We start from the raw sequence: 27,937 nt of genomic DNA, 5'->3' as shown, positions 1-27,937 counted from the left end.
CCTGGGTTGAGAACCCCAGCCCCGGGTGGTGCAGTCCCTCTCCTCTAACCTAGAAGCTCCCACCCCAGGAGACACACAAGAACAAGAGACCACCAGAGCCCTGGGACTGGAGAGCGTCCGCCGCAGGGATGAGAGAAGCGCCATGGCAGAAGTAGGCACCCAGGCCCCCTGTATGACATGCTGACAGCAGCCAGGCCTTCGGGTCTCTAGTCTTGAGCCGAAACTCGTGCAGAGAAGACTGTTCTTTTCTGTTAAGGGAATAGCTGGTGGAGGTGGAGGTGTGGGGGGGAGGACAGAGGTACTGAAAGAGCTAGAAGGACATCTCACACTAACGTCCTCAGAAGGTGGCAGTGAGGGACATTGTCAGCTGAGGTGACTGGGACTGCATTCCTTCATGATATCTTGACTTAATGAATGGAGATTTCAAACCTCAATTGTGTAAGACCCAGAAGAGCACGAAGGGGAAAACTAAGTGTAGAAGCCCACTGCTCTGTAGGGTATCCACTTTTGTCCCCTGATAGTTTTCCTTAATTTTGAGCAGCTACGTGATGTGACACATCTGGTTTAACCAGTCCCCTGAATGTTTCGATATTGTAACACTGGGGTGGACATCCTGCATCAGATTTCAGCAGAGATTTACACATGGTGTAAACCTGGAGTGTCAGGGTGTCTCAGTCACAAGTAGAAGGTTCCACAGAAAGCTCTCCTACTCAGATGCACCTTCTCCACAAATTCTCCCAATTTTAAGATGCATTTCTAATAGTGGGTTTCTAGAATACTGACAGATGTCATAGCAGTACAGACACTCAACTCCTACGGTGTTTTTTTCCTACCGTAGAGAAGTGGCCTGCTAGCCAATGGGCAGAGAACAAAGGAGCACCTGATACAAGGCAGGCCAGAGGGTACCAAGGAAGGGTGTTAGCTGAAGATCTTTGCAGATGTGATCTTTAATCCTTGAGGATTTGGGGAAATGGGAAAGGTGCCAAAAGACAGAAGACAGATGACCAGTCCTTCAAAAGAAAAAGGTGAACCCCCATCCCTTGCAAGCTTCTGAGGCGGCCTGTTGAGTGCAGGGTGCTCAAGTGTCTGGGAGAGAACACGCAGCTCTCGGGGGGACCCCAGCGACAGATGTGGCCCTCATTGTACTGAGGCTCTGGTCACGGAGACCCTGTGGGGTTGCCTGGGCCTGCGGTGGGTGTCGAGCCCCTCACCATCCTGAAGGCGGAAGGCTGTGGCCCTAGAGCAGTCTCACAGCACGTCCTCTGGACTTGTTCCCCAGCAAATCCCAGACATTAAACCCCTTAATGAGAAGCAGGACAGTGCTGGGGAGGGGGCCCTGCCAGCACACTCTCTGCCTGCATGACCTCCCCGGTCCCTTCTCTGAGCCTCAGTGGCCCTGGTCCATAAAATGGGGTTTCTAGGGTTTCCGTGAGAGGCTGGGGACTGTGGTCGGCACAGCCCCCCGCACATGGGAGCCCTAGAGTTAACCGCACAGTGCCTGTTCTACGTTTTGGAGGTGGCACGACTTCTGCCCGGTGAATGGGTGACCTCCCGAGACTCTGCCCTGCCTGGACTCTGCAGGCTGCATGTCCTCTGAGTAGTCCTGGCCCAGAGCCAAGTATGGCAGCTGGACTACAGCTCCTCCTCTCTTCCTGTTCTCTCCCTGCCCCTCCTCCTGCCCAGGCAGCACAGAAAGCTGATTGTAAGCAAATTCCTGGCCTAGTACTGGGCAGAAATGGCTGCAAGTGGCCGAGGACTCAGCCGGGGCATAGGTGCCTCTTCTTGCCCTGCTTGGAGAGGAGCTCATTGGGAAGCCAGAGGACGCCTAAAGCCTGAGTACGATGCCGTGGTGATAGGAGCAGGTAACCAGGATGTGCTGGGGCTGAGGGGCAGGAAGGTGGCCCTGCTCAGAGCCCGGGGGGTGGGGGAGTGGAGTTGGGGGGCGCACTCCCAAGCCCCACCCCTCCCTCTCCTCTGTCCACAGGATGGCCAGGGTTTGGGCCAGAACAGAGTCGGGGGGCGGGGCGGGGGTGGAGCCCACTTAGTCTGCGAGCAGGCACCAAGGTTGTGGGGCTGGCTCTGCCATCAACTTGCTGTGTGGTCTGGGGCAGACCCTTGCCCTCTCTGGGCTTTGGTGTTCCCTTCTAGAATGACCAGAGAAGAATAGGTGAGCGCAGGGGTTTCCATGTATCTCCTGCAAAATTAGCCCCTTGGCACCACATTCTTAGAAAGCGTATGGTACACAAGGATTGGAAAGAAAGAGCCTTGGGATAACAGACCCATGAAATCCAGTCATACCAAGTGCCCTGACTTCTGGTCGCCACCACTTCGCCAGTAAGACCATGTATCCGGCAAGGAAACTGGACGGTTCTATAAAGGGGGGTTAGGGAAAAATAGAAATGAGTCGCGTGTCTGCAGAGGCTAACAGCCCCTGCTGTCTTTCTTGCACATCTGCTGCACTTCGCTGACCCCCAGGCTACAGAGTGTCTGATTCTGACACGTGACTGTGTGAGGGCGTGGGGCTGGGAGAAGGTTACCTTTGCTCAGATCCTTCCATTCACACCCCCTAGGGGCCTCTTCTGGCATTCTCTCCCACTGGGCTTAGACAGACAATGGCAGGATTGAAAGAAGACGTTGGTTACACAGCTTTAAAGCTGCATCCTGTTCTGACATCTCTTCATTTTTGTATGTTCTAAGAGCAGTCATGGCCAGTTAATGTTTTTAACGGTCTCCTCTCCAGGGAAAAATGTGTGCAAATACATATACATAAGTTTAGTATAAATACTGAAATGAAAGAAGCATAGCACACGATTTTACAAATAAGATACGCAATACTCTAAATTCCAGGTGGCCAACTGGCTCTCCCCAAATTTCTGGGATTTTTGCTATACTTAGCAACTTTCTGGTTCCTACTGACAAATAAGGCTAGTGCCCAAGGGAATGTTTGACCTTTTGATTGACTTCAAAGAGTAGAAGTGAAGCAAAGCAACAAAGGTACATCTGAACTTCACTTGTTCCATGACGGGAGAGACTTCACTCAAACAGATCATGTTTTTCCCATTCTGGGAGAATACTTTCTTAATTCTTTGTGCTTTTTCACGATGGAACAGCCAGGGACACAGCACACGGTTGGGTTTCATCTGCATTGTTAGCGTTTTCTCCGTTGCTTTCATAACTCTAACCATCAACAAAGCAATATATGGAGCCACGATATGTAATGTTCACTGACTTTCATGGTGCAAATACTCCCACCATGGCCACCTTCAAGTTACCACGGTGACGCGGTTGCATGTGAATTTGGAAAAGAGTCGCAGCAGCCCACTGTGACACAGTGCAGCCTGCTGACGGCTGCTCAGAGGTAAAAAACCACAAGAGCATAGGTAATTGTGACACATAGTAATATGATGTGGGAAATTGACAAGTTTTGAGTATGTATGACCTTTGTTTATAATTTATTTCACCATAAGTTTATATAATTTAAATTGTAGCAATGGCTGTGTTTGACAACTGTCACAAACCTCCTGGCTGGGGGGAAACCAGCTGTAGACCTAACTGGGTGCAGTAAATGGCACTGCGCCCCCCCCCCCCAACTCCCTTTCTGCCCTTGGTGACGGCACACCCCTGCTGCCTTCTGGCAGGGACAGTTGACTCCAGGTCACCAGATGCCAGGGTGAATAGCCCACATGTGTGTGAGTCTCAGGTGTGAGTTTTTGCTTGACATTGTTTAATTGCTACACACAAAGGGAAGCCCCGTTTAAGGGCATTTGGGGACCACGTAAGGAACAGAGTGGCCATCTTCCGAGAGAAGGGTTATCTCTGCTCCCTGAGGTCACACCACTACCTGGGAGCCACCTTGAAGATGACCCTGATTAGTCACTTGACTAAATATGCCTAAGAGTGACCCAAGGAGCTTGTTAAAATGCAATTCCTGGGCCTTGCCCCTGGTGATTAGGTCAGCACATCTGACCAGAATTTGGAGTGGGCCTGATGCGGGCGGCTGCAGGCCACATTTGAAAGTCCGAGTCCAGAGCAGCTTCCCTCACGAGTCCCATGTGCCTGGCTATCTATGGATCCCTGGAGTAAGGCTGGAGGTTATCAGAGCCTGTAGCTTAAGACCCCCTCACAGGGGAAGGAGAGGTCACCAGAAGCCACAGGAGGGCCCAGGCAGGACCGGGGATGGACTAGTGGAGGAAAGAGGGTCCTGGGCTGATGGAATCTTGACCTTTGTCATTTGAGGTCTGTTTGTGCATCTATGGGCTAACGCGTGATGACTGAACTGGACCGAGTTGCCTGGAAGCTTTTATTCAGATTCTGAGATTTATGATCACTACTCAAGAGACAAATAGCTACCATTTATTGTGGGCCTGCCCAGGGTCAGGTGCTTTACATATATTATTGGTTTTTCTCCCTCCAACACTGCAAGAAGCCCAAAGCTCATGGCAAGTCAGAGTGACTCTCCGAGGGCCATGTTCTGTAAATAGCAGAAACCAGGTTGAGCCCAGGACAGTCTGCCTTTAATTTGATGTATATATTAGAGAGCAGGACTTTTCAAACTGCAGGTTGCAACCCATTCATGAATCCCATCCAGCATATTTTTTAAACCTTATTAAGAAACTTTTCAAAATATATGAAAACAGTAGGTTAGCTCATCTTTCCAAATGAAATATAATCAAATGGATCTTCACATGCTTATCACGTGGATGAGTTGATATTGTTCATGAAGCTTTTGTCTGTTAAATACATTTCTAGGTGGGTTGTGTACCAAGTCACGGTGTAAAATGCACTTCCTCCTGTGGCTCATGGTCAAAGGGAGTTGAAAAGCTCTGTTTTAGAGATTCCTTTAATGGAAGAGAAGTTGGCTCAATGACTTCTCAAATTCTGGGAGTCTGTGTGTGGAAAATGTAAAACAAAGTCAGCTCAGCCATGAAGAAATCCATCATGTGGGTCATTGCTGCCTCCTATTTATGGATGTTTGTCAAATTAATGGCTGAACGTTTTATTTGAGTGAACGCCGGGTTCAGGTTGGTGCTCAGAGAACATAGTCTTCTGCTGACATCCCTGAAGACTCAGAGTGACCTTCTGTCACCAAGGAGGAATGTGTGCCAAGTGTTCCAGACAAGGCCTGTCCCCACTACTTGAAAACAACCAGGGCCTGTTCTCTGCCCGACAAGGGATTCTTCATCAGCAGCTCCGAGTTATCCTGAGAGTGAGGGAAGAAGAGGCCTCCCACCCCACCGGCTGTGCTTGGCTCTGATGGCCACATCAGAATGACCTGGGGGCTTGTGAGAAATCCATCCCAGGGCCCCGCCTTCACCCTGCTGAGCTGACTCTGGGGAGGGGTTCTCGGGTGGTCCTGAAGCTTCTCGAAACAGGAGAAGCACTTGCTACCAGGGGGGCCTGGTGTGCAACATGGGATCCCAAGTCAAGTTTAGGGCTCCTAACCCAGGGGCAGCCCTCCTAAGATCTTTGGAAAGAAACTTAAACATGTAAAATAGCAAAGTTCACCCAATCAGCTGGCACTCCTTAAGCTGTGTTCATTTACTTCATTTTGAACTGTTCCCATCTTACCCCAGGAATGTTGGTGGTTGACAAAGACAAAGTCATGTGACTAAAGCCTTCCGGGGCACTATAGTGAACCACGCTTGGGGAGAACAAGCCACATTGGACAGCAGCCGTCCACATGCCCACCACGCACCTGGACGGCCGGTGATTCCACACCTGACAAGGAGGGCTTGTCTGCCTAGCAGCATACCAGCCACGCTCCCCTTCTGTCCCTGCCACGGAAACCGTGACTCTCCCTCACCAGTCACTTGCTCATCCCCAGGTGCTGGGAAGCCCAGCAATGCGAGGCTTCGTGAGATAGCTTTTGTCTGATGACTGGATTTCTCCTCACCCATCACTCCAGCGTGGAGCCACTGGCCAGGCCAGGGTGACGGGACATTTTTCGAGCCAGGACAAGAACCAGGGTTTTCTGACTCCCCACAGACCAGGTGTTTTATGGCATCAAGCTAGATGCTGTTGCAACATCCAACTCTCTGCTACCTCCCCAGGATCTCCACGAGCATGGGGACAGGGATGGGTGACCACGTTCCTCAGGTACATGTCTGTCTGCTTGCTGACCACTGCTGCTCTCCTCCTCTTTCCCTTGTCTCATTGCAGGACACAATGGGCTGGTGGCTGTGAGTACCTCCCCCTCTGCCCCACTTCATGACCCCTGGACATGAGGTTGTCGCCGGAATGTGAGGAAGCAGGCAGGGTGTGGGCCACAGGAGACATGGGGAGGCAGGCTAGCCTCCTCTCCAGGGCACTGATTGGTGGCTGTCAAATGGATTTCTTTGGTAGTTAAGGAGGGTATCAGAGGCTCTCTTTCCTCTCCTCTCCATAACATATGTGCATTTCCCCCATGACTTTGGGAGAATCAGGGAGCTTTCAGAAACAAGATGATGAAGAGGTGGGAGCATATGTAACTGACATAGGCTGGGAGACATGTCAGAGCCTGGGGAGCTGAGGCCTGGTGGGTGGGGCCCTCTGACTACAGATGAGGGGGCGGTCCTTGCGTATATAGTCCCTGTGCTGCACAGCTGGGTCTCCGCCATGTGTCACCCTGAAGTACCCAGCAGCCACACAGCCCCAGGTATACCCTGGAGACAGCGAGGAAGCCAGGCTAGCAGAGGAGGCAGGGCCCTGCCCCAACACCACTGGCTTCTAGGTCCAAAGCTGAGCCAGGTCAGGGCTATCCTGAGGCTGTGCTTCTCAAACTCTGGTCCCTGTACCCCTAGAAAGCTAAAGTGTGTGCTAAAGGTGTTCACAAGACAAGCACGGTACATCCTCCTGAAGCAGAGGCTGCTCTAGAATATCCATACGGGAGGACTTCGCAATGCTGGGGAGAGGGGGCCGTGAGACTTGCGTGAAATCTTAATCTTTTTCCCTGACATATTAGTTTTACTTGAACATTTTACGGGGAGTGCTATGTAACTCAACTGATCAGTAATTTAAAACATTGATTTTATGTTAATATGAACACAGGCTCATCCCCCAGCTCTGCCACTTTCTATCTGTGAAGGTCAAGGCAAGTCATTTAGGCTCTCTCAACCACGGTAAAAGAATAAAAATGCCCAGTCTCAGAGTTGCCATAAAGCCAGCAAGTGACATGCCTTAAGGACCAGCCACACAAAGCCTCACAGATGGGGACTCTTGTTATTGGAGGTTCCCAGCCCAAGGGAGGTTGGTGTCAGTGCCCTCCAGCCGAAGACCCACCCAGACGCAGCCCTGCCATTCAGGGAGTTGGGTGATGACTGGCTTCGGGGGGGGGGGGGTGGGTGCAGCTCAGGAGAAGGGGGTTAAGAAGAGCCTGTTCTAGGATATGAACTCTGGTTGGATGATCTGGGGGGCAAAAGAGGGGTTTGCTCTAGACTGGATACTGTCAGAGCAGGAATGCCCCTGCGACTAGCATCTCGATAAATCTGATCTATGGGGAGAGGGACCAGTAGGAGGAGAGGATAACTGGTAAGGAAGCAGCAACCACTAATTTTGGCCAAGAGAGGAGGCGGTGTTGGGTATCTTGCGGGTGACCCAGAGCCCTTGTTTTATGTTTGTACTCAGACAAAATTGTGAGATGGGCTTGTTCTGTCCCATTTATCATGGTCTCAGTCTGAGGTTGTCATTCTGTGAGGCTGCTCAAGTGTTATGGGAGAGTATGGTTTATGGCCAAGGGCCAGGCGGCTTCCCAATGCCAGAGTGGCTTTTTTTCTTCCACACTGAGATGTGTCAGGAGTATAGATCCTGAGTCCAGACCATCTGGGTTCAATTCCCAACACCTCTACTCTGTGAGCCTGAGGCAAGCTACCTCCTTGGGCCTCAGTTTCCTCATCTGTGAAATGAGGAGAATCATAGCACGCGCCCCTAGGGTTGTGAGGTGGATTAAATGGGGTGATGCACTCACAGGGTCTGGCACAGAGTCATTGCCAAGTAAACTTTTAGAAACAAGCTTTCTGAGTTACACCGTTTCTGTTGTTATCTTGACAGGGATGGTAGTGGGAGGACCAGCACTGCAGGTCTGTAGACTCAGGTCCAGTTCAGTTTAACAGATACTTATTGATTTCCCACTAAGTGCTAGGAAAAATTAATAAAATCCCTGCAATATTTGTCCCCTCGCCCCCCAAATAAAGCTGTGCTATAAAGGTAGCTTCCTCTCTTGGGCACGTGCTGTGTGTCAGGGATCAGTGCGTGAAGCAGGCCAAGGGGTGTTACCATCATCAGGCCCGTATTTGCACTGGAGGAAACAGGCCAGATGGATTAGGTGCTGAGGCCGCTCCAGCAGAAAGAGGAAGTAGAGCTTGGCGGTCTAGCTTGGTGCTCACTGGGCAAGCTCACGCGCTGCCTCTGTGCTTCTGAGGAGGCACGAGGCTTACCCTCACCTAGAGGAGATGGGCACCCTGAGCGGGCCTGGGCAGGGTGCAATGTGACTTCCCAGAGCCACCCAGGCCATGCAGGAGGGAAGGTCACCTTCAGCTGGGACATGGAGGGGCAGGACCAGTCATGTTGCATCTTGCAAGACATCTGGGAAAGTGCGAATTTACGGAGGAAGCAAGGGGAATGGCATCCCCAGAGGCGGGAACAGCATGAGCCTAGGGTTAGCACGCTGGCCCTGTAGCGAGGACCCTGAGCTGGCAGGTGGGCCCCAGCGATGAAGGGAAGACCCTGTGTACCCCCCAGGCGGCGTACCTGCAGAGACTGGGGGTGAACACGGCAGTCTTCGAGAGACGCCCAATGATTGGAGGTGCAGCTGTCACCGAGGAGATCATCCCAGGTGAGCCCTGAGAGGTGGTGTGGGGGTGGCAGAGGGTGACCAGTGGTGGCCACCGGTGACTGTCTTTATCGGATTCCATTTCAGGGTTTAAGTTCTCCCGAGCATCCTACCTCCTCAGCCTGCTGAGGCCACAGATTTACACCGACCTGGAGCTGAAGGTAGAACTGCCCCCCCCCACGCCCCCCCCCTAGTTCTACCCATGGCCTGATGGTGGGGGAGGGGCGGTTCCAGCTTCCCCACCTGGGGTGAAGCCTCCCTATTTTGTACCCACGTGGTTCCCTGCACCTGGGTTCTCTCTTCTATCCAAGGGTTTGTCTACCCACATGCTCTCTTTGGTGCATTCCCGCAGATGGGTTTTGTGAAGCCTACCCAGTGCCTTAAAAATGGGAAATTTCACATAAAACTTGGACATCTTTTGAAGAACAAGCCTTGTCAACACCAGGCCCATGTTCCTGCATGCAACACTGGCTGGTGCCTTGCACGGGACTGGGGTTCCAGCTCTGCCCGGCCCCATCACCTCCTGGCATGTCACCTGGCCCTCGCTGGGTACCTGTCTGAACCCCTGGGCCTCTGACAAGAGCCCGGTTTCTTCCCTCATTAATCTTTAGATCCTGTTACCATTCTCAGTCTCTTGAGCAGGAAGTTGGACCCCAGGGATTTTCAGTTCCTCTGGCTCCTGGGCTGCTTTGAGGGGTCCTGAGAACGCTGACTGGCCCCTAGATGACTCCTCTTAGTCAGCTTAACCTTGGGCCACAGGCTGACCCAGCTCTGCCCCTGTCCTTGCAGATCACTGCCTCTTTTGTAAACTCGGTCCCCGCATTTCTGGAGCCCACTTAGCTTCTCCCTGCTTGTGCCTGGGTCACCACTACTCAGGGAAAAGGATCCTGTGTATCATCCATACAAGAAGCTGTGAGCACTTTAGCATCAACTTTGCTCTAAATTGAAAGTTTGAAATTAATAAGATCTTCAACCACTATTGCCTACTTAGAGAAATCACGGCCAACCAGGCAGGACCGGATGAAATCTAGCCAAGGCCTGGGAAAGGGTCTCTGGTCCACAGTCCACACCAGATTAGAGCTGAAGGCAACCTGCAAACGCACGCATTATACATAGTGGCAGATGTGGCTGCAGATGGGGACTGTGGGTAGACCCTCCTTTTGAAAAATCTAACTTCTGAAAACTCAGGATGACAGAATGGAAATTTCCACGAGTATTCTCTTTATAGAAGTTACTCATTTGAAAATGTTTTCTGTCATAGGGTTCCTTTAACTAGAAACTCCCAAGCGAATTGAGTGTATGACTTGACCCCTAACCTTAGGCTGCATTAATAGGAGCGTGGTGCCCAAATCATGGGACAGAACAGTCCTGCTTTGTGATGCACAGAATTAATCCCAGGCGGAGCCTGGAGGGGTGAATAGGACACTGGCAACCTGGAAGGCGTCTACAACAGGGCAACTGAAGTCGTTCTAGGAATGTCCTCTTTCCAGACAACAATAAAGAACAGTTTAATTACCAGTGTCACAACCTGGGCTACAAGCTCTAATGCTCTATCAATTGGGCTGCACCTGTGAGACAAGAATTGTTTTAGTGTTCCCGTTTTATGACAAGGGAACCGAGGTGCTGGGAGGCTAAGTTCACACACTGGGAAATGGCAGAATTTGCATTGGTCTACCTGCCTCCTGCTCCCTGTTCTTGAGGTCCAATGTGCCGCCACAGGCATCCTGATAGCGATCCTGCACGTTACAGTTTGCAATGGACAAGGTCACAGGCAGGAGCTCTCCAGGTGGGACCTGGGCAGAGGACAGGGCTGAGCTTACACACCCTAGGACCTAACAGTTTTGAATCCCTGCTTGGTGGTTTTATCAGCTGCCTTCCAGCGCCCCGTCTTTCTCATCTGTAAGGTGGGGATGGTGATAGTACCTACATGGTGAGGCTATTGTGGTGGTTTTAATAGGTTCGCTCATCATTAGTGCAGTGCCTGGGGCATGGTTAGTACTCAATAATTGTCAGCTAGCACTATAACTCCCATGTAGCAGCTGAGAAAACTGAGGCCACAGAAAGATAAGGCAGCCGACCCGGGGACCTGGGCCGGCCACTGCCTATCAGACCTGGCCACTACAGGCCTGTCCCCGGTTAGACTAAGCCCTCACCTAAAGTGTGAGGCTAGCCTTTCGTGCCACTGTGTCTCTTCCATCCTTGAGCCAGAGGGTGGTTTACCCCACCCACTCGGGGCCTCAGTGGGGCCTGCGTTCTGGATCTTAGTTTCCCCAGCTGTCAACAAGAACATCAGATTGGATCACCTCCCGGGTCTATCCACTATCCTGGTTTGCTTTGATAGCCACTCCACATTAAGCAGTGGAATCCAGGCTGGGAGGGCAGAGTTCTGCCCTGGGGGTCTTTTCTCCCGCATCAGCCAGGGGCTGCCTTATCCTGCTCTTCCTGGGCCAGCCTTGACCTCATTCAAGTGGCAACCCCTTGTCCTCCCTCCCCTTCCTCTCTGTTCTTCCGGGTCTTAACCAGATCAGTGTGCTCCCACTTTGCTCCCTGGAAACCTGATGCAAGGCTCTCAAACTTTCAGGTCTGTCAGAACAATGTGGGAAACTGATGGGACCCTGGGGGACCTTGATTTGAGGGCTGATTCTGCAGGACTATGCTGGGGCCCGGAACCACACCCTTTGAATCTCCCTTACCTCTGGTCCCTCATATACACCGTGTCCCTTCCTAGCAATTTCCACCCAGGATGCTATGCATGCTGAGAACACTTGTGGGGAAATCAGAAGAAGGGCTTTGTTTTTATAAGAGAACTGCACGATCTGAACCAATCTAATGGTGATTCAACATCCCTCTTCTGATTCTGACACCACATAATTAAAGCCATCAAGAATGGCAAAGGTTCAATTGATGAGAAAGTCCTGAGTCAGACAAAAAAAAAAAAAATCATATTCAATTAGTTCTACTTGAAATAACTCTTGGGTCCCTTATCTGGGGTGGGTTATTGATTCATTCATTCAGTAAACATTTCTGAGCCCCTTCCCTGTGTCCCGCACTGGGAGAAGCCCTTGGGGACACTGCGGTGAATGGGGGCAGCAAGGCTTCTGCCTTAGGAAGGGAACTTCAAGTAGAGGTAGGTGTTGCCTAAAGAAAGGAAAACAAGACAATATGGTGGTGAAGGACCAGAAGTCCAGCCTGGACTGGCAACCAGGAAAACTTCCCTGAGGAGGTGACATTTGAACTGACATGCGGATGCTAAGAAGTCACGAGCCTTGTGGTCACCTGAGCAGAGAATGTTCCAGTCAGAGGGAAGTAGACAGGCCCAAGGCAGAAGAAAGTAGACTGTGATGGCAGAGGGGCAGCTGAGGGTGTGGGAGAGGGGGTCCAGATCAGTTGACATAGGGCCTTGTAGGCTGTGAAGGAGGGACTGCATTTTATTCTGAGTGCCATGGGCAGAAGAAGTGGAGGGATGGAGTTTATGACTTCATGAAAGGTCAGTCCGCCTGCTGGGTGTTGTGGAATGTGGTAGAAGCGGCTGTGGTCTCAAGGAGATGGGTGAGGCAGTGGCTGCGGTAGTTCACAAGATGGTGGCTTGGGCTGAGGGGCAGTGGAGATGGAGAGAAGTAGACAACTTCTGGAGACTCGGCCAGTGAGACTTGGTGACTGTTGAGATGAGGGGAAAGGAAAAGGAGAAACTAAGGATACTTCCTAGGTGAGAAAGACTAACCTGAGAGAAACCAACCTGAAATTTTCTCCAGCTTGGATCAAATACATTTCCCCATGTTGGTGGTAGAAAGGACTCTGGAGGTCTTCCAGCCCAAACCCCTACCAAACCTTTGGACTCACCTCCACAGAATGCTCTCCCCATGGCGATCCCACCATCTGGAATATCTCTGGCCTAGGGAAATGTCAGCTGTAATTGTTGGAGAGGGCTTTTTTGGTTTCCTTGTGTTTTCCAGAACTTCTACTCACAGATCTTGTTTCTGTCTCTGGACATGTACCTGGTCTGCAACATGGCATTCATTTATTCAGTCAACAGAATACGTATTGATTGCACTATATCTAGGTGCTAAGGATATAGCACTGAGAAAAGAAACTATGTCCTTGAGTTCATAGAGCTGACATTCCACTTGGGGGAGACTGGGTAACTAAGTATGCAGTTAGCCAGGGGGCAGTAAGTGCTTCAAAGACAAATGAAGCAAGACGAGGGGGCAGAAAGTGCTGGGCTGGTAAGGGAGGCCTTGCTGCTCAGGTGACATGTGAACAGAGCAGTCAGAGAGGAGAGGGAGCTGGCCAAGGATCTGGGAAAGAAGTCTCTAGGTGCCAAATTCATCAGGTTAAACACATTAAATACATACAGCTTTTGGTATGTCACTCATAATAAAGTGGTTTCAGAAAAAAACAAGTCTTTAGTTGGAATAGTAAGTCTTATTTGTGGGGCCAGCTCAGGCCCCTTGTGTTTTATCTGTACCTCCATTGAAGAAGTAGATGTGCTCTTGGAAAGTTCTGTTTGCCAGTCAAATATTTGTAAGTCAAATCATATTTTAAATGCATCAAGGGAACTTCCATTTAAAGTGACCCTGGAGTAAATGAGTCTGCAAAGTAAATAAAATTTTTTGATGTGAATAATTTATCTACCTCGTAAGTATGGATTTTCACATAACCATTGCTTTATTGTGTCTTTCTAAATTTTAATTATTTATTTCTGAAGTGGGGGCAGTTATAGACTAGTGCTGAGAGTCAGAGCTTTGGAGTCACAGAGATGTGGTTTTGAAACCCAGATCCACCTCCCAAGGTGACCTTGGACAAGTTATGTCACTGCCCTGTGCCTCTGTTGTTGTATTTGTAAAATGAGGACAATGTACTTAGAGTTGTTGTGAGGTGATCATTGTAAACCTTAGTACAGTCCTTGGCACAGGGTAGCTTGGTGTGGTGTGGTGTAGTGTGGTGTGGGATGGTGTGGTGTAGTGTGGCATGGTGTGGTATGACATGTTGTGGTATGGCGTGGCCTGCCAAAGAGTGCCTGGGCAAGCACGCTTTTTATGCACTTACATTAGAAAATGTAAGAACCAGTGCCACGTGCCTCGGGGAACTGTTTGCAGAGACCTAAATTGTTGCAAACCCAATCAGAGAAGGGTCAAGGGCAGAGGCCACAGATCCCTTAAAATGTTGCTTTGCTATGTGTGTCCTGCAGAAACACGGGCTGAGGCTTCATCTTCGGAACCCCTACTCCTTCACCCCAATGCTGGAAGAGGGCACAGGGAACAAGGTCCCCAGGTCCCTTCTTCTGGGCACAGACATGGCGGAAAACCAGAAGCAGATTGCCCAGTTCTCGCGGAGAGATGCGCAGGTAGGGAAAGGGACTGGCAACGGGTCTCCTCCTCCCTTGCCAGCCTGGAGGTGGCTCCTGAAAGGAATTGGGCCTGGTCGGAGTCATCCTAGAGCATGTCGTCCAAAGGCCACGAGGGCTGGGACAGGCCACCCCACCTGCCCTAGGAGGGCTCCGGTCTGTGGTAGCCTCTGATCCGAGCCCTTCAGAGAGAAGGGAATGGAAGACAGTGATTAAGGCCGGTGGAGACCGGAGACCCTCAAACTATGAGGCCACTGTTCAGGTGGTCTCTGCTGGCTGAATTTCAAAAGGGAATCCACCGGTATGTACTTCTACTACGGTGCTTTCCATCTTTCCTGCTTACAACTAGAACTCCAGGTGGTTATCAATATTAAGTCCATGAAAGCCAAAAAAGAGGAATGAAGGGAGGATCGGAGACAATTATGGATAGAATGAATTGGATCAGGAATTTAGGACAAGAGATTTGTAATATTCATTCGATCTGGCATTAATCCCCAGGCAGCCCAAGGCAAGAAATTGTCCAGGATGGCATGCCGGTCTGCTGGAAGGAAGGACATAGGTCTGATGGAGAATGCATAGCTTTCCCTTGGGATTGCATTATAAGGAATTTGTTGGGTACCTTCATGTATATGAGTCATTGAGTAATCTTTTTTTTTAATGTTTATTTATTGTTGAGAGAGAGAGGAGGGGAGGGGCAGAGAGAGAGGGAGAGACAGAATCCGAAGCAGGCTCCAGGCTCTGAGCTGTGAACACAGATCCCAATGCAGGGCTCGAACTCACAAACGGTGAGATCATGACCTGAGCTGAGGTCAGATGCTTAACTGACTAAGCCACCCAGGTGCGCCTTGAGTCATTGAATGATCTTATGGGCCTGGTGTGACTGGTGTTGCAGATATAGATTCTTTAAATGGACACATTTTTGAACCAAGCCTAGACACAAGCTGAGGCATAGTATTAACTCATGTCTCAGTGAGGACAGTAAGGAGAACCTAGGTTAATACAATCCCTGTGTGTTGCTTTTTGGACTCTATTGTTGAGTAAAACCAAGAGAACTGCAGACACACAGAATCTCTCTTCAGCCAGTGGTTTCTAAGCCTGGCCGATGAGCAGAATCACCTGGGGAGCTTGCTTTTTCAAAGTGCTTCTCTTTTGTGCAGCGGGTTGGGGACGCCTGCCTCCACCCTCTCCTCTAAACCCTGACCATCTCAGATGCACCAGAGAGGATTCAGGACAAGGCCACGTCCCCAGGTCTATAGGACAGTGGCTGAGGCCTTGCGTGCTAGTGACCACAGGAACAGGAGGCAGAGGCCACATCCCGGGGTGGAAAGTAAGGAAACCGAATTCCGGTTTTATCTTTTCATGTTGTCACATTAAAGGCCTACTGTAGAGAAGGCTGCTAAGGTCATTTTTATCAAGACTTCTCAAATGTACTTCCACACAGAACTTTTCCTTCTGTAACCTTATTAAAATTCCATGGATATATTCATGAGTATAGATGAACCAAAAAATTAAAAGGTGAGGGCTGAGGATTGAGACAGGGCCCTGGTGGCAGAGGCCTCCATCCCAGCTCCTGTCACCCACCCAGTGAAGGAAGGGTGGGTGTCCTAACCACTCTGTTGCAATGGATTCTGAAAAGAAAAAGAGAAAGAGAGAAATGGACTTGGCTCGGGGGGCTTGTGGGGCGATGGGGAGTAGGCTTTTGTTTCTGCATAGGACAAGAGGATGGAGGGGATTTGCAGGCCAGGAAACAATAGTCATCATGCTGGAATACAGGGGAAGGGATCTTTTACCAGTAATACACGGGAAGACAGGACTGAGAAGAGAAACTTTAAAGTGGTTTCACGGTTTATCACAGAAACCACATCCTAGGATACTTGCCAGTTTTCTGTGGCTGACAACTGGTCTTGGCCAGCATAACTCCTTGTCCCTGCCACCACCCTACTGGCTCATGTACTGCTCAGGATTTCTCCGACCTCCTCTAGTGCTGACATCAGCTCACAGACCCAGAACTGGGAGTAATTTGCCTGAGGAGTCATGGAGGCCTGGCTAGGAGCAGCAGGCCACATGGGGGCGGCATGGAGGGCAGAGCAGTGGGGCAACGTCCTTGTGGGATTCTAAGCAATGGGGCCTTGAGTCAGGGCTCTCTGTTCCAGGCCTTCCCCAAATATGAGGCATTCATGAATCGGTTGGCATTAGCCATAGACCCTCTGCTGGATGCAGCGCCGGTGGACGCGGAGGCCTTCCAGAGGGGTTCCCTGCTGCAAAGGCTCAAGTCGCTCTCCACCCTCAAACCCCTGCTGCAGGCAGGTAAGTCCCAAGTGCAGGCATCTGGGTATGATGAGTGACCTTTGGGGACTCGAGCCCATTTTCCTGATGATTGGACCAAAGCCTGAACCTTCTTCAGCCTGCCACCTGCCACCAATTAATAGGGGCTGTCCGAGTACTCTGGGGAGAAGGTTTTCACCCAGCCCGCCCTAGAAACAGAGCCTGAGAAAAGGCTTATATGCAAACAGTTCATTTTGAAGGGTGACCCCAAGGAAAGGCGGAGTGCAACTGGAAAGATTTCCAGCGGGAGACGCTGCAGAGTTGCATGGACAAAGTGTGTGGATTCGGGGAGGAATGAAGGACCGATCAGAGCCAGTAGAATCTATCACAAATGCCAGAAGTAGACACTGCCTCTCAGATGACCAGTCCAAGAAGCTTCATGCGACGAAATGTATTAAGCAAGTGCTGTGTGCCAGACACTAAGCTAGGCACTGGGGCTACACCAGCTAAAGATCACGATCCGTGTCCTCAGAGCCCCCCTGCCCCGTGAGCCTCCGGCGTAGTGTGAATCAGCCTGACAGCAATGGCCTGGCCAAGCTGGCTGCCTCCCAGGGTATGGGCCTTACAGAGTTCGAAGTAAGGGAATAAGGTACAAGTTAACATTTTTCCAAAAATAATTCTAACAGCTAAAATGTATTAAGTGCCTATGAACTTGCAAATGCTTTACATATGTCACTCAGTCCTCACAGTAGCTCCTGGGATATGAAATATTACTCCCATTTTACAGATAAAGAAGTAGGAGCAGAGATATCACGGATTGGACTGACTCTTTCTTGCCTATCTCAGCCTATGTGTTATGGGTCTTCTCTTTTAGGTCGCGTGCTGGGAGCCCAGCTGCCCCAGTATTACCAGGTCCTCACAGCTCCAATTACAAAGGTGAGGGGCTCCCCAGCCTCAGGCTGGACCCCACATTGAGGGGGACTGTCCTCCCCAGGTCCCTATGCCCTTCTCCCTGACATTTTGCTGTCCTAGGTGCTGGATCAGTGGTTTGAGTCCGAGCCTCTAAAAGCCACTCTGGCAACGGATGCTGTGATCGGAGCCATGACAAGTCCCCACACTCCGGGGAGTGGGTGAGCGTGGGGTGTGGTGGTAAGGGGTGCAGCGAGAGCAGAGTGAATCCCCCACAAGTGCTAACAGCTGCTATTACCGCTCACCGAGCTCTCTGGGTGAGCCGGGCACGAAGCCAAGCTCCCATCTAACCCTCAGAGCAACATCTGAGAGCCGTGGCTCAGAGAAGGGGCAGGTCTTGCCTGAAGTCACACAGCTAGTGGTTACAGAACTGATTTCCAGCCCACGTTGTCTGACCCTCCAAAATCCTCCTTCTTAGCCACTACTCCTTACTGTTTCAGAGAAAAGCCTCTCTCCCCCTGTTACATCTCAACATGAACAACTTCCCACTCTCCTCCTCCTCCCCCACTTCCTCCTTCTTTTCTCTCTCTCTCCCTTTCACTCCTTCTTCTCTGTCTCTCCTCTTTTTATCTCTTCTCCTCCCACAAAGTCCCATTAGCCCTCCCCCCCACACACAAAGTTCCTTTCCCTGGGTTCCAAGACACACACGCGCGCGCGTGCACACACACACACACACACACACACACACACACACACACACACACACCTTGGTGAGGGTGGAATGCTCTAGGTGGGGGCTGTGTTGACAGCCTGATCCAAGAGGGGGCAGGCAGACACAGTGAAGTCTGTACCTATGGGATGAGTTAATGGCCACTTGTAGGAGCAGGAACGGAGGGTGTGTGGGGTGTGTGTGTGTGTGTTTGTATGTGTGCGTGTGCGTGTATGTGTCTTGGGATAGAGGATACTGCCAAGTGTTGGGCCATTTCTGGTGTATCACAAGATGCAGCTAGAAGCTGTCAACGTGGCTTTTCTCTCAAAAGATGAGAACCACCCTTGGAAGTGGTTTTTCAACACACATTAAGCCAGCTCTGAATTCCCCAGGGCCATGGAAGAAGGGGGTTGGCAGCGGTTGCCATACTTTGGCCAACTCTGTGATCCACCAGCCAATTTGGATGTTCCAGCTGGTGCCTTCTGTCCTTTTCTCTGTAGGTCTCCAGGAGGCCTAGCTACTGCCCAGTTTATGAAGTGTGCCTTTAAGTAATTTGTTTCTTCATTAATTCTTTCAGTCAATATTGATGGAGCACTTCCCTGTGCCAGGACCTGGGGCCAGGTAGTGAATGGAGCTGAAATCCTAATAGGAGAGGTAGACACAGAGCAGATGATGATACCGGAGTTCTGTGAGGGTTAGGATGGGGGTAAAGCAGGGAAACAATGCTGTCCAGGGTCAGAGAAGGTCTCCAGGAGGAAGGCATGTTTAATCTGAGACTCTCAGGACAGGAGGAATTAGGTAAACAAACACGAGGGAGGAAGGGGCCTTGAACCTGCCAGAACAGCATGTGCAGACACTGGGGGCTGAGCACAGATGATGCGGGGGTTTGCTTTGGCAGGAGTGCGGACCGCAACAGAGAGCATGGTGAGGGAGGAGGCTGGAGCCCTGGAGGTCATTTTCAGAGACTGGCAATGACCCTGAGAGCAACACCAAGCCAGTGAAGGCATCAAAGGAGAGAAGTGACAGGACTCAGCTAGGTTTTGAGATTGGGCTCCAAGCCTGCAGGAAAGAAAGTGTGGGAGAAAGTGGTCCAACTAGAAGAATATCAGTGCAGCACTTTAGGGATGAGAGGAGAGGCCTGGATCAGGGAAGAGGCCTCAGGGAGCAAGAACTGGAAAGTTCTTTGGGAGGCAGGGTTGATGGCACCTGATGGCATGGAGGCAGTGCCCATTCAAAGGTTGTTGGGAAAGGCAGCACAGGGGGAGGGAGAGGCTAATGGCACCAGAAAGAAAGGTCTATTTGCATCTAAGCTCTGGGATTAAATCCCACCTCCAACCACTGATCCCAGTGGTCTGTCCTCAGGTATGTGCTGCTACATCACGTGATGGGGGGCCTCGAGGGGATGCAAGGGGCCTGGGGCTATGTCCAGGGTGGCATGGGTGCCCTCTCTGATGCCATCACCAGCTCAGCCACTGCACATGGAGCAAGTGTCTTCACTGAAAAGGTGAATGTCCCCCTACCCCTTACGCTGATTATTTGCAAGGATCTCAGTATAGAACCAAATGTCAAATTCAGAAGGTCCCTCCTTTAACCGAGGCACAACGTGGGGCTTGGAATCAAGGGGCTGAATTTATGTAGCCTGTTAATGGCTGGGCAGCTGTCAACCAGGCCCCTGTTCTTCAGACCACCTCCTTTGAATTTTCTGGCCCCTAACCCCATTTGGGCTGAGCCTTTCCATTAGAGTGAGTGGGCTAAGTCTTCACCACTTTGCTGCAGAGCCCAGCAGGGTGGCTTCAGGCTGAGGAAGCTGGCAGTGCCCCAGAGCAGCACAGACAATGGAAATCCTCCAAGATCCAACTGTATTTTTCTTCCTGGGGGGTTTCTGGGGCCTCACTCTGGTGGGCTCTAGGCAGTGGCCAAAGTGCAGGTGAGCAGCGAAGGGTGCGTCCAAGGAGTGGTGCTGCAAGACGGCTCGGAGGTGAGGAGTAAGGTGGTGCTGTCCAACGCATCTCCACAGGTCACCTTCCTGAAGCTGACACCACAGGTAAGGCCTGAGGGTGGAGGCAAGCTGTCCGCCAACATGGGGGGTGTTGGTCAAGGGAGCCAGGACTGCATGAGGACGGGAGATGTAAGTGCCAGGTATCTGCACTGGGGGAAGCCATCTCTTCCTTACCCAACAGGCAGGTAGCAAACAGGGAAGAAGCCTCATGGGTGGGAAGGAAGGTCCGAAGGAATGAGATGACCTAGGCCATGCAGCTGGTGACTGGCAGAGCCAGAGCTAGAACCCAGGTCTGACTTTTAATCCAGAGTTACCCTACTACCCTGATTCCCCCTCTAGCCAATGCTAATTCCTGCATCTGTGTCAATTATCTATGGCCATATGGATGCTCAGCTTGTGGGCATATATTAAGAATACTGATTTAGCACACAGAACTAGAGAATTCAGTTGAACTTGGCTGAGTTCAGCCGATCTGGGCTTGCTCATGCACCTTCCATCAGCTGTGGGTCAACTAGTGGGTCCTGTTCACCTTGGCTGGCTTCGCTCATGTGCCCAGGTTGGCTGGCTGGGGCTAATCCAGGACGATTTCCGCTGGAATGACCAGGTTGACTAGCTCTGCTCCATGTGTCCTTCATCCTCCAATGTAAGTCCAGGCATGTTCTCAGGGTCTGGCAGAGGACAAAAGTGAGCAAACTCATTCGTGCAGGTGCTTTTCAGGCTTCTGTTTGCATCCTACTTCCTAACATGAACTTGTCACAAGCGCAGAATCACAGTGGGAGGATGTTACAGAGGTGTGTGCATCTAGGGAGGGGTGAGGATTGGGGAAAATTTTTGCATTTGATCACACCTTCCCTGTCACCAGAAGGTATGATAATATGTATATGAGTATGGAGGTCCCAACCATTCTTGGGACTAGCTGGGGGGGGGGGGGGACAAGATACCACTTTTTCTGAGTAATTCCACTAAGAAAATTCAACAAACATCTGTTCAAAAGTATCTTGTCAAGACAATTCTGAAATAACCAAGATTTACAAGAGCTTGGAGACCAGAGGAGAAAAGGGGCCTGTAGCCCACTGGCCGTATCCAAAGCAGGAGCTGGTGTGGGCCATATACATTGCTCTGGCAGAGCTCAAAGGAAGAAGTGGTTAGTGTTAAGCTGGAGGGGATCCAGGCTGACCTCACAGAGGAGGTGCTTTGGCTGAGCTCTGAAGGATGGAGAGGATTTCTGGCAGTAGAGGTTGAGGGACCATCCTGAGCAAAGGAAGAAGGCAGCCCCTTGGGGCCTCAGCCATCCTCAGGCGTTTTCATGGAACCTTCTTCCAGGAATGGCTTCCTGAGGAGTTCGTGGACAGGATCTCCCGACTAGACACCCAGTCACCTGTTACCAAGATCAATGGTAAGAGGCACACCAGACTGCAGAGCTGTCTCTTCTGACATTACCTGAGTGAGAAATTTCCAAGTCTGGGAAGAACTGGCGTACGTCATCACCTCTATTCTCTGCCCTCCAGTCTGCCCCCTAGTTTGAAGGTGAAACACTCTTTCATACTTTTTCTTTCCAGTCCATCACTTGGGTGAGCAGGGTGATGGGTAGAAAAGGAGGATCCTGGGGTCTGAGGACATGGGCCTTTGGGCCCTCATCCTCCTCTTTGGTCCATCAGTGGCTGTCGACAGGCTGCCTGACTTCCTGGCGGCCCCCAATGCTCCCGGGGGCCAGCCACTGCCCCATCACCAGTGCTCCATCCACCTGAACTGTGAAGACACCCTCCTTCTCCACCGGGCCTTTGAAGATGCCATGGATGGCCTGCCTTCCCACAGGTGGGTGGCCACTGGGCTTTGGTGTCCCCTCTTACAATCTTACATGCATGGGCCAGGTGAGGGGTGGGTGAGGGGTCTGTCTAGACATGGCAAGGATTGCCTCTTCCTCCTGGTGTTAAACATTCACAGTGTCTCAGAATCTGCCTAAACCCATACTTAAGTCCAAGGATAGGAAGTACATCTAGACAAGAAGGCTGTGGGCCAGGGCAGGTAAGGAGTAAAGAGTAGGACATGGTTCAGCCAAGTGTCACGTATTAGCAGGAGAGCAAAGGACTGCAGAGAAAACAGCACTGGCCTTGGAGAAGAATTGCAGAAAATGCTTTCTGGGAGAGAAGGGGTTTCTCTGATTTGGCAGCCTCATCAATGGGCACACACTCACCCAATACCCCTGCTCCATATTCTCTTGTCTCTGATAAGATGCTTTCATAGAAAACTTCTAAAAAGCATTTCCTACCTCCCATCCCAGCTGTCTCTCCATCCTTCTGGGAACAGGCAGGGACCTTACAGGAGCAAGTATCTCTCCATACTGTCAACTTCCACCAAAGCCTGTTGAAAACCTTTTCTGGGTGGGACTCTATTGAGTACAGGTTGGGGGAATTGGAGGTCAGGCAGAAGCATGAAACAGACACAGAGCTTATCGTAAGGCAGGCACATAAATATTTATAGCATGAGGTAAAGAGGACAAGTGCCCTGAGAGAAGGGTAAAAGGCAATGCCCATTTATTCACTCATAAATATTTTGGAGCCCCTACTCTGTAACAGGCTTAGTCCCAGAACCTGGGCACAGAGCAGCAAGCAAAGTCAACATGGCCTCTGCCCTCAGGTCACTGACCTTCTGTTGTGGAAGACAAGACAATCAACAAACATGCACTGATAATATGGAGAAAAATAGGTCAGAAGAAGGGAGGATTTGGTAGCCTTTATAAGAAGGTCAGGAAAGAAAGTCATCTCTGATAGCGTGGCACCAGAGACCCAAAGAATTGAGAATAAAAATCTTATCAATATCTGAAGGAAAACACCCAGGTAGAGGGCAAGTCAGGTGCAAAGGCCCTGGGGCAGGAATGGAGTGGTGTGTTGCAGGCACAGGGATGTGACCAGAGAGACCAGAGGAAGAGAACCTGGGAGTGAAGGGGGGTGGGGGTGGTCCCAGAGCTACGGCTGCTGTATCCTGCTGGGCCCTGGAAGCTACTCCTGGCTTTTACTCCAGGAAAGTTTGTGCAGAGCCTGACTTACATTTTGGAAAGACCCCTCTGGCCATTGTTTGGAGAAAAAAAGGCATCTGTTGCAATTAGTTACTATTGCAGAATCCAAGAGACAGAGGACTGTGGCCCAGACCAGGGTAGGGGTGGTGGAAGTGACAAGAAGTAGCCAGATAGGGGTACCTGGGTGGCTCAGTCGGTTAAGTGTCCAACTTCAGCTCAGGTCATGATCTCATGGTTCGTCAGTTTGAGCCCTGCATCGGGCTCTGTGCTGACAGCTCAGAGCCTGGAGCCTGGTTTGGATTATGTGTCTCCCTCTTTCTCTGCCCCTCCCCCACTCATGCTCTGTCTCTCTCTCAAAAATTAATAAAACATTAAAAAAATTGTTAAAAACAACAACAGCAAAAGAAGTAGCCAGATACTGGGTATTTGAAAGTGAAGCTGGCAGCATCTGCTGTTGGACAAAAGTCAGGTGTGAGCAAGAAAGAGGAGCCACTAAAAGATGGTGTTTGTCTTTACGAAGAAGGGGAATCTGGTGTGTCTGGCTGGGGAGGAGCAGGCTTTAGGCATTCGGGTTTGGACAGGTTACTCTGGAGCTGCCTACTGGACATCCAGGTTCAGAAGACACATTGTAAATGAGGGATGCAGGGAAAAGGCCATTTCACGTGGCCTGAAGGTGGTCAGATGTGGAGATTAGAGGGAAAACATGCCCCAAGGAGACGGGGCATTGTTAGCAGGGGAGGGGGTGGGAAACCGTTCAGGGTTCTGTCTGCTGGCCGCAGCCCCGGACGCTCTGATTTCCCCAGCCTGCTCAGGGAAAGGTGACCGGGGATGAAGTCCGGCTACCTGAGCATCTGCTGCCCTAGGCCTGGCCCCTTCCCTCATTTGTTTGTGCTGCCCGCTGGGCCCTGGAGAACTGAGAGGCCTGGCAGAGCCCAGGCTGTAGTGGAGGAAGGTGGGGACAGGCACCCATTGGGGAGGGAGGCTAAAGGGAACCAGAGGCCCTGGGGCGGGGGGTGGGGAGGCTGGTGAGGGACTGGGAGCTCCTCTGGAGCATTCTGGACTGTCCTGGGGGACACGGAACCCGTGCAGGCAAGCGACCACCACAGTCTTGAAGAGACAGTGACCTTGGCACCAGGTTACCCCGGGCCTTCCTCCGTTATGTCCCTGGCACCTCAGAGAAGCTCCCAGCCCTTCCTTCAGGGCAGCTGCTGTTCTTTGCCCCTGACCCTCTCTCCTCCCCCATGTGGCAGGCCTATGATTGAGCTCTGCATCCCTTCCTCGCTGGACTCTACCCTGGCTCCCCCCGGCTGCCATGTTGTCTCGCTCTTCACACAGTACACTCCCTACACGCTGGCTGGAGGCAAGGTGTGGGATGAGCAGGAGAGAAACGCTTATGCAGACAAAGGTAAAGAGGGCCAGACCATCCTGTCTCCAGAGTGACTGGTGGCCGTGCAGCCCCAATGGACCCCCCTCCTCCTATCTGCGCATTCAGGATTAACAATGCCAGGTCCTGCCCCAAAGGGAGAGAAGAACCCAAGGGAACCCAAATCAACACAAGGAGCTCCTGCTAGGGTCCGGCACTGGGCTAAGAAAGCCTGAAAGACACGATTCCTGTCCTTAACGTTACTCACAGTCCAGTCGGGATTTGGGGGGATGAATAGAGAAACCAGTCTTACAATACAACTTACTCTGTGAGTCGAAGAAGGAAGGTATGTGCCAGAGAGATAAGGAAGAGACATTTGAGCTGGGTTTTAAAGGAAGAATGGGAGTTGGCCAGGCAGCAATGGGCATTCCAAGCGAAGAAACAACTTGAGCAGAGCAAGGAGGTGAAGAAAGCTTTGCATATACACGGCAGACAAGTAACTTTGTGTTTAGGGGTGGGATGAGCAGGTGGGAAAGTGGGGTGGACCCAGAGGCCTTTGTAATGAATTATTTACTTGCCCATGGACTGTTTATGTATTTTTTGCTTATTGAGATATAATTTGCATATGATAAAAATAGACCCATTTTGAGTGTGTAGTTTAATGAATTTTCATACATTTGCCAAGTTGTACAATCATGGCGTCTCCTCTTCTTCCTGCTCACACCATCTCGTTTCTCTGCTGTTCTGTAATCAGTGTTTGACTGCATCGAGGCCTACGCCCCTGGCTTCAAGGGCTCCGTGGTGGGCAGGGACATCCTCACACCGCCTGATCTGGAGAGAATTTTTGGGCTTCCTGGAGGGGTGAGTATAAGGCATCCCTCATCACACTCTTCTCCCTGCACCCCCACTCCCTGGCCTGCCCACTTGGTTTTATCTTGTCTCTCCACACCCAGCCCATATCGAGAAGGGAGGACGGTGCAGAGTCCACGGTGGAGAGGGGACAGAGAAGTGGTCAGACCTAGGGAGTGGGGAGGAGTAAGATCAGACAGGAGAGGCAGTGCCTGCTGAGAAGGTCACCAGGATGTCCCCTGTCTGGACATCCATGGCCACCTCTCCCATCTGGCTTTCTTCAGAGGGAGCTCCCCTCTTAAGGTAGCAGGTCCTTGGACTTTCCTCTCTGATTTATCAAAGCCTTGTTGAGACTGGAGGCAAAGGGACCAGTTAGGAGGCCAGGTCCATACTGCAGCCACCAACTTCACGTGGCTCTTGGTGGTTTCAGTGGGTGAGGCCAAACTGAGGCGGGCTGTACACATAAAACACCCACCAGCCTGCAAAGGCTTAGGACAAAAAAAATGGAACACATCTCATTAATAATATTTGTTTTGGTCACATGTTGAAGTGATAATGTTTTGGCTCTGTTAGGTCAAGTAAAATATATTATTGACTTTCATTTCACCATTTTCTTTTTAAACTTTAATGTGGCTCCTAGAAAATAAAAATTGCATATGTGGCTCATGTTATGTTTTTATTGGACAGCGCTGGTCCAGATCTAGAGTGCAGGAGGCCAGACGGTGGGAAGGGAACAGAGTGGATGGATATGGGAGGCATAGGGCAGGCTGAACTGAGAAGTCTCAGTGTAATGTGGTCAGGGTGGAGGTGACGTGAAGGGTCCACCTGGAGGCCCAGGCGGGGAAGGTGATGTCGCCCACCGAGGTGGGGAAGGTGGAAGAGAGCAGACTTGGGGGGTAGGGGAGGAGGAGCCCAGCTTGGGACATGCTGACGTGGTTAGCTGGAGGGACGTCCAGCAGGTGTGATCTTCTTGTCCAGACCCGCCCTGCAAGTCTGACCTTCCCCTTCCCCTTGCTCCCGCTGCCCCCACACCTTCCCAGCTGCTCGGACCCCAGCCAGGGGAGCAGGACCAAGCCTGAGTACCCTGTCCCTGTCTGCCATCCACTGTGACTCTGCTGGGGCTTGGACCCCTGGGACCCAGGCTCAGGTGGGTGTCTTGGCCAAGGAAACATGAGCCGGCTGCCAAAATAGGTCAAATCCTCCATTTTTCAAACAGACTGAGGAGGATTTGTAGTCCTCGGCAAACACTTAACATCTCCCTCTTCTTTCCCTCTCACACGCTGAAGGTGCTCCTCACCTTTCTTTCCTCCTGAAAAATGCCTCTGGAAAACTCCATCCCCAGCCCAAGGACATGCAACTGTCCTCTCTCTCCCCTCCCCTTTCCAAGAAAACATGCCGGAAGGAAAAGAACCTTCCTTGGAGAAGGGGAGGGGAAGAAACCTGCAAAGGCCGGAAAGACCATAACGCTCCTATGTCAACGACTGTGGCCCTGCCTCCCGCAGAACATATTCCACTGTGCCATGACCCTGGACCAGCTCTACTTCGCCCGCCCCGTGCCCCTGCACTCCAGCTACCGCTGTCCTCTCCGGGGCCTGTATCTCTGTGGCAGCGGTGCCCACCCTGGTGAGTGACATGGGCCCTCTTCCCTGTGCGGGCTGTGGGGGCTGGCTGGACGGCAGAAGCTTGCTGATGGGGGAGAAAGGGGGCAAGGAGAGATGGAGGGGAGCAAGGAACTCCCATGAGAACAGGCCATCCCCCATATTGGGGATTCTCAGTGCACAGGAAACCGGTGGGAGGAGGGGACTCTGCCAGCTGGCCACACCCTCGGGGTAGCTCCCACCTCCTCCAAACGAGGTTTAAAAATTTGCCCCAGAGGCGGCTCTCCAAATGCCAGCTTTGGTTGTGGAAGACCCGTGTCCCTGAATTCCCCCTCCAGATGTCAGACCAGCGGGAATTGGTAACATTACGTTTCTTAATTTAAAAATTCTTGCCTGCGTCCATTCCAAGCCTCGCTGACCTTGCCAGGGCTGCCATCCCCTGTGGACACGCCCCAGAGAGGTCTGAGCTTCCACCCCTTGCCCCTTGAACCTTTAGTCTGACGCTTTAGTTTCACGCCCGGAGGGTCTCCATCCAGCGCGTTGGCTTTCCAGACTGAGGGGGCAGGTGCTTGGACTGTGCACTGGGCCCCCTGCCCAGAGTTCTGAGCAGGAAGCCTGGAGGCGAGCCCAGAATCTGTCTTAATAGTCGTCCCAGTTCTGATGCTCACGTCCCCAGCACCGCCCTGCAGGTGCCCATGCTCTGCTTCCTTGCTGGCTTCCCCACGAGCTCTGGCCCCGCCTGCTCCCTGGGGACGGTCGTGAGCACCGCTTAGGTTCACGGGAGACTCCCTTCCAGGAGGAGGCGTCATGGGAGCCGCGGGACGCAATGCAGCCCATGTCGTCTTCAGAGACCTCAAGAGCATGTGACCCTGAACCGACTCTGACCCAGGACAAAGAATCTACCCTTGAGATTTTAAGTCCCCATTGGGTCAGTTTCCCAGGATACGGCAGACAAGCCCTCATGCTCAAGGCACTATTTTAGGAGAAACGTACAGGTTACATTTGATACTTGTTAACCTGGTACCCATGTCTTCATGAGTGAACCAGTTTTGTGTTATTAAAAACAATGTTTTAGATAA

The 27,937-nt window shown here is 51.5% G+C and overlaps 1 protein-coding gene across 7 annotated transcripts; it reads left to right on the top strand.

The window, feature by feature from the left end:
* Nucleotides 1–38: 38 nt before the first annotated feature.
* Nucleotides 39–27,937, top strand: PYROXD2 (pyridine nucleotide-disulphide oxidoreductase domain 2). Of its 7 annotated transcripts, XR_015241769.1 has the most exons (17): nt 39–1,862; nt 6,160–6,179; nt 8,716–8,809; nt 8,894–8,967; nt 13,995–14,150; nt 16,304–16,457; nt 17,290–17,351; nt 17,448–17,545; nt 19,396–19,537; nt 19,943–20,077; nt 21,356–21,428; nt 21,691–21,847; nt 24,299–24,453; nt 25,166–25,272; nt 26,301–26,407; nt 26,547–26,883; nt 27,655–27,678. XR_015241769.1 is itself a non-coding variant. In XM_025918463.2 (16 exons), the coding sequence occupies exons 1-16, from the start codon at nt 1,736–1,738 to the stop codon at nt 27,723–27,725; spliced, it is 1,746 nt and encodes a 581-aa protein (XP_025774248.1). In that variant the 5' UTR covers nt 39–1,735; the 3' UTR covers nt 27,726–27,937. The 7 variants fall into 7 exon arrangements, 3 of the variants coding, with proteins under 3 accessions (XP_025774248.1, XP_086536723.1, XP_086536722.1); XR_015241771.1 differs by lacking the exon at nt 26,301–26,407 and having other exon boundaries at nt 27,655–27,677; XR_015241770.1 differs by lacking the exon at nt 27,655–27,678 and having other exon boundaries at nt 26,763–26,883.

This window comes from Puma concolor, chromosome D2 (genome assembly GCF_028749965.1).
Source record: "Puma concolor isolate L17-30 chromosome D2, mPumCon1.1.hap2, whole genome shotgun sequence".
Taxonomy (NCBI): domain Eukaryota; kingdom Metazoa; phylum Chordata; class Mammalia; order Carnivora; family Felidae; genus Puma; species Puma concolor.
The sequence above is the reverse complement of the archived record's forward strand: the minus strand, read 5'-3'. Positions and strand labels throughout refer to the sequence as shown.